This window comes from Triturus cristatus, chromosome 1_2 (genome assembly GCF_964204655.1).
Source record: "Triturus cristatus chromosome 1_2, aTriCri1.1, whole genome shotgun sequence".
In the NCBI taxonomy this organism is placed as follows: domain Eukaryota; kingdom Metazoa; phylum Chordata; class Amphibia; order Caudata; family Salamandridae; genus Triturus; species Triturus cristatus.
In genome coordinates this window covers 550,686,768-550,692,842 of record NC_140580.1, presented here as the reverse complement: position 1 = coordinate 550,692,842, position 6,075 = coordinate 550,686,768, and the positions used below count along the sequence as shown (strand labels likewise).

General features: G+C 45.7%; 1 protein-coding gene across 1 annotated transcript; it reads right to left on the bottom strand.

The window, feature by feature from the left end:
* Window positions 1-634: 634 nt before the first annotated feature.
* Window positions 635-4,102, bottom strand: LOC146867612 (uncharacterized). Its single transcript, XM_085615015.1, has 2 exons — window positions 2,635-4,102; window positions 635-1,753 (listed from the first exon to the last, which is right to left on the bottom strand). Exons 1-2 carry the CDS (start codon window positions 2,720-2,722, stop codon window positions 993-995), a joined length of 849 nt encoding a protein of 282 aa, XP_085471141.1. The 5' UTR covers window positions 2,723-4,102; the 3' UTR covers window positions 635-992.
* Between the last annotated feature and the right edge of the window lie 1,973 nt (window positions 4,103-6,075).

Genomic DNA, 6,075 nt, shown 5'->3' with positions numbered 1-6,075 from the left:
CAACTGTGATGAGTGTTGATTAGTATGACAAATCCTGTGCCTCAATGAGCATTGTCCGTACACAGGGAGGGACAGACTGCTGCATGTACATTGGTGGTGAATCCCTATTGGCAGCTCCACCTCTGTGAGCCAGACATTGTGTTTGGGATAGTTGCTGGTAGACCTGTGCTCTTACGTGTCTTCAGCAATGTGAGCATGGTGTCCAACTTCTTGCTATGTGGATCAATGTGATCCAATAAAACAGACTGTGTCCACACTGATGTGTGTGAGATGGTCATGCAAAGAGATGTTCTGTAGTCACATGTGATGGGGGACACTACTTCAGGCGTGCGACCGATTTTGACATTTCTACACACAGTCCTATATAACCTGGGGCTACGTTGGGGGGTTGCGAGATTGTTGTTCATGTGCAATGAGGCCACAGCTAGTTCACACCTTCACAGTCATCTAATTGGCCATGTGGGTCAGGGTCAAACATGCGCATTAATGACATTTACCAGGGTGTACCTTTTTGTGCAATCAATGTCCCTACATTCATCCATATTTGTATAAGTGAGTGAACATAGACATGACACATCTGTGTGATTTGGAATGTTTTATTCACATTCTGGGGAGTGTCGGAGCTGAAGGGGTACATTGCCAGTTCATGCCCACATAACGTGGTTGCCCAGTGGTGGGCCAACCAGAGTCCTTGGGGGAATGCAAGGTTAATCTGAAGAGGAAGAGTACAGTCCGCAGCCGGATTGCTGTGTCATTGGTACCAGAGCAGATATGGCAAGCCATGCCGGGGTCTGGGTGAATGTCGCTGAGTGTTCCGGGGGACAATGGGAGGTGTTGTTCCAGGGCATGACGCATATGGCTGAACCAGGCAGGGACAGGCCATGTGGCGGGTACGGATGCTACTGCCTCCTTCTTCACACAGTCATTACCCTCCACATCTTACTCCTCTGAGACGTCTTCTGTGTCCGGTGTGTCAGGTGTGTGTGGTAGTGTTATGGCTGCATCACCGTGGGGCACTGACACATCAGGGTACGAAGGTGATAGGGCTGCATCACTGTCTGCCAATGACACATCAGGGGCGGAGATGTGTTTGTCAAAGTTCCAGCAGCAGTTATCTGGGACAGGCTCTGTGGCAGCAATGGCAAGATGAGGATCTGCAAGGCATGGAATATCCCAGCTACATCTAGCTGGTGTTCAGCTGTGGCAGCCCTACTTCCAGCCTGTATCGGCTCCATGGTCTCCATTGTTCTCCGCATCTGTGACAACTCTGTGCTGTCATCGCTGGAGCCTGTCTGACTAGACAGTTCTTGTATCCGATTAATGGCCCCAGCAAGGTCAGCCAAGGATTGTTGGTGAGCATGGTGCGGACAGTGGGTGTCCATTAGGGACTGTAAGTGGTCCCTGATGGGCCTCAGACACCCACGTATGGCATCTAGTTTGGCTGCCATGAGGTTGAACCCCACCCGCAACTGATCAGCTATCTTCTCCTGGCACCCTAACACGTGGCGATGGAATTCCATGTGTTGGTCATGGGGTTCCTGTGAGCCAGCCATGGTGGTGTGTGCTTCCTGCTGTGTGGTCTGTGCAGAGTGTGGGGTCACCGCAATGCAGCTGGCCTGCCCTGCTCCTTGGGGTGGAGTGCGGAGGCTGTCCACGAGCCATTGGAGGGTGTTTTGGCAAATGTGCAGGGTGTCCTCTTCATCATCACTGTAGAGATGTGTGGTCTGCTCTGCAGGAGGAGTTGAATGTCCCTCTGCAATGTAACGGGGAGATGCATGTTAACAGTGTGTTCCATGTATGTTCACGCATTGGAGATGTTTACATTCAGACTGCATGACAGTGGACATTTCGACTACATGACGGATGTGAGGTTGTACTCGTACATTATCATCTCACAGTGTCATGCAATGCCAGATGTGATTGGCCAGTTACTACGCACGAGCGGCACCAGTTGTGTCCACTGTCCTGTGGTGTAAGGGTTGCACTTTGTACGACATTGCCGTCAATGTTGATGTACTGTGATTGCTATGTGTGTGTGCTGCATTGTTGGCGAGTCGCCCCTGCAGCTCTGATTTGGCAGCCCCTTATCCCTTTGAGTCGGTGTGCCTTTGACTTGTGTGCTTTTTGGGTGCTGGGATGGTTGCGACTTGTGTCATTTGTGCTCTTGGACGGTTTTGGTACTCTTGTGCATTGTTTGTCTGCAGATGTGTTTTGACGTAATGGGTTGTAGGTGCACGTGGATGAGTCAGAGTGTGACCTGCTCCTTTACGGATGTGGTCCACACTCAGCCACCTCAAAGTCGTCTCGTGCACCATGGCATGTATTGTGACTGCAGCCATGCTATCTGTCCTGCAGTGTCACTTGCATTGTCCGTGTGGCTCACAGAGCCGCTGCTTTTCTGGTTTCAGCACATGTGCATGGGTAGGTTGTGGCATTGGTCATATGGAGGAGGGCCCATTTGTGCACATTGTGGACGGGGGCCTACTTGGTGTTTCGATATGTGCTGCAGTGTGCCAAGGGTATCATGGACATGTTCCACACTCATTGTGGGTGTTCAGTGTGCTGCACGTGATTGTGCATGTGTGCCATTGTGCCCATCTCCCTCCATTCCCCCAGTCCCTGGTCGTTACTCACCCTGTTGCTGTTGGGTCAGGTCATATCGAGCTGTGTCCAAACCCCCAACTCCTGCCACCGTTTCCACACTGATGACTGTGGCCACCATTTCCTCCAGCTCATCCAGCTCCTCCTGTGGCGTAGGACTCCCACCTCCAGTCGCCTTTGCTGCCTTCTTGTTGGCAGCAAGTTTCTCCTTGATTTGGCTGTGCACTTCATGTCAGTGTCTCTTGACAGCCTGCATTGACCTCCCCGATACTCCGACTGCATTCACGTTGGTGACGATGGACTGGCATATTTCCGTTTGTGTTGCCAATGACGCAGTGGAGGTGACGAACAGTTGTTGGTAGTATTCTATCACCTCCGTGGCGATGATCCAGTCTTCCTGCAGACTGAACCCGTCTTCCTCTTCCTCTTCTCCTTGCCCTTCCTCAACCCTGGGGTTCCTGGCTGGTCCTCCGTGGGGCTTGTGGGGTTCGGGTTATCCTCTGCACTCGGTCAGGGTGCATCCATGGTGCTACACTGTTTGATCTGGTTTTGGTGTGTTTTTTTTTGCTTTTATAGTGCCTTTTCCCGCATGACGTGTGGGAATTGCAGGCCTGTCACTGGTTGTTGCTGATTTTTGTATCGCAATTTGGGGCATCGCAACTTTTTTTGCGTTGGTGTCTCGCATTTTTGCAGAGTCGCGTTGATTTTAGAGCGGTCATTTGAAGCGTTTTCATGGGACTATCTCATGGTGCTGCCGGTTTGGGAACACCACGTTAACACAGAGTTATTTTCCTGCGATAGACTGCGATGTAAAGAGATGCGTTAAGCTAAATTTGCAATGGTTATCACACGTTCTTGAGAATATCCCCCTTAGAATTTAGCATGTAGGGGTTTAAAGGAAAATAGTTCTAGTGGGGTCAGTTGATGGAGTAGTGACTGAGTTGGTTTCATCGTTATGAATTGGAAAGAAATAGACTCCACTACATTGAACTATCAATTTGCTGTGAAAAGTGTTCTTTTAGTGGTGACGAGGATAGGATGTGAGGCCAAATAAAGACCCACCCTAACTTTTAATTGATTCGGGGCTGGCGTCTTGAAATTGACAGGTGATGTACGTGGCCGAACATGGACCTGTGTTGCATTGCAATGCAGCTATGTGGATTATTGCACAAAGTGTGTAATCTTCTTTGACAATGAAAATGGATGATTGACAAGTGCTATGCCAAATTGAAGTAAGTAGCCAGAGCACATATTTTAATAAGGAGCCCTGCATGGGAATCAACGTGCTGTGCCTTGTGATCTTGCTCGCTCTGTCTCGCGACCGCACTGGCCTTCTCTTGCAGACTCCATTCATTCTGCTTCGCGGCTGCTTTTGTTGAATCTCGAAGTTGACACCCATACAGTACCCTGACAGAGCTACCCAGTGCATTGCCTGTGTTGGTAATTAGTGATATTGTGACGTTAAAAGAAAATAAAGTCAACACTTACTGATACCAGCACTGGTTTCCTAGTGCCGGCGAATTGCTGTATTACCTGAAGAACAAGGCAGAGACGGACAAATGTAAAAAAGGTTCTCATTGGTTATATTGAACTGGTTGCGATTGGCCAATACATACTCATTTTGGATTGGTCGAGGTTCCCAGTCTCATTGATTAACAGATACATCGCTATGGGACATGAAAAGTAGTTGCTGAGATTTATGTGAAGGATTTGTGTGCTGTTCCTTTGAAGCCGACAAGGAAGAAAAAGAAAAGTATTTTCGGAGTGGTGTGCCATGATGACAACAGTGATGACTTTTGTTATGTAAATTTATTATTTTTCTAACATCAGACAGCGGTGACTACTTTTTTAATTTAAGTTTATTTATTTATAAAAAGGTCATGTTGGTCTTTCTGAAACATTACATTTATTAAGTCTTGTGTTGTGCACAGTGCAGTCAGTTGTGCCTCCATCCACATTTTTAGTTAATCCAGAAGAACCTTCAAGGCCATGGGAAGATTGGAATGAGGCATTCATGACTTATTTAGAGGCCTTGGGAGAGGATGTATTTATTGCTAAAAGAAAATGAGCAATTTTGAAGCATAGTTTAGGGGTGGAGAAAAGAAAAGTATAAATACTTTGCCATATTTTGTAAGGCATGGTGAGGAATGTGACAGTGGGTCAAACATGGATGAAGAAATGGAGGATGAGTATGTGTCTGCTAGGAAGACGCTTGACGAAATCTATGGGCGGAAATTGGGTGTGGTTGTGGAACAATACAAGTTTTTTTTTTCGTGTGCAATTACCAAATTAATCCATTGATCAAGATGTGGCAGTGTTGCTAACTTTAGTTGCCACTTGTAAGTTTAAGGATTAACATGAGGAAATTATTAGGGATCAACATATCAACCATACGTCAAATATGAAAATACAAGAGAACTTGTTAGGTTTGAAGATATCTTCATTAGAAAAGTCTATTATTGTAGCCAAACATTTTGGGAATACCTCAGGTTATGTGGAAGAATTAAAAAAAAAAGATAGCGGGCTTTAAAGTAAAGTTGATTCTGAGCTAAATACCTTAAATGTATCAGACAAATCTAAATGTAAGAGTATGAGAGGAAACAGCCTTCACAGCGAGGTTTTTACCACGTTGTGCCTTCACCACACATTTTTTACCATGTATGTTTTCACAACCTAAATATCTGTACAATGCATGCTTTTACCACGCATTTAAGGTAAGTTCAGGGGTGTGGGGGGTCTCCCCCGCAAATACATTGTGTGTGTGTGTTTATATATATATATATATATTCACTGAAAAAACCATAGGTTTCACACATGTTATAGTTAGCGGAAATTTTACTGATAAAAAACCAATGAAATTGCCCCGTTATAGTTAGTGCTGGCAACTATAACTCACGCGACCGCAATCCTCTGCTGATGCTAATACTGTATTTAGACACTTATTTGCCCATGTCTTCTTCCATACATTTTTAGCTATACATATATTACAAATATTTTTTTTTATAAAGACACATATGTCATCAGCAGAAGATTGCGGTCGCGTGAGTTATAGTTGCCAGCACTAACTATAACGGGGCAATTTCATTGGTTTTTTATCAGTAAAATTTCCGCTAACTATAACATGTGTGAAACCTATGGTTTTTTCAGTGAATTTGCAAGGTTTTTTAAATGCTAAGTTACTTTACGCCATTCGAGGCGTGCGCGCCCACTTAACGCAGTGCGTTCCGTGCACGGTTTTTATCAACTTTAATAAGCCCTGTACATTTGGTGGCCTTCGGCCACCAAAAGCACAGGGGGTGGGGTCAATGTGGATAGTGTTTTTTTTATTTCGATTTTATAATTTCATGTTGCCAAAATATAGTTTTTTTACTGATGTAATAAGCCCTGTACATTTGGTGGCCTACGGCCACCAAAAGCACAGGGGGTGGGGTAAGTGTGGATAGTGTTTTTTTTATTTCTATTTTTTACCGTACG

Bases quoted from the DNA above. Each gene is read 5' to 3' on its own strand.
- LOC146867612 (XM_085615015.1), bottom strand. From the start codon at position 2,722: ATGGTGGCCACAGTCATCAGTGTGGAAACGGTGGCAGGAGTTGGGGGT. The intron at 1,754-2,634 runs GTGAGTAACGAC...GTTACATTGCAG, and splicing joins CCTGACCCAACAGCAACAGG to AGGGACATTCAACTCCTCCT.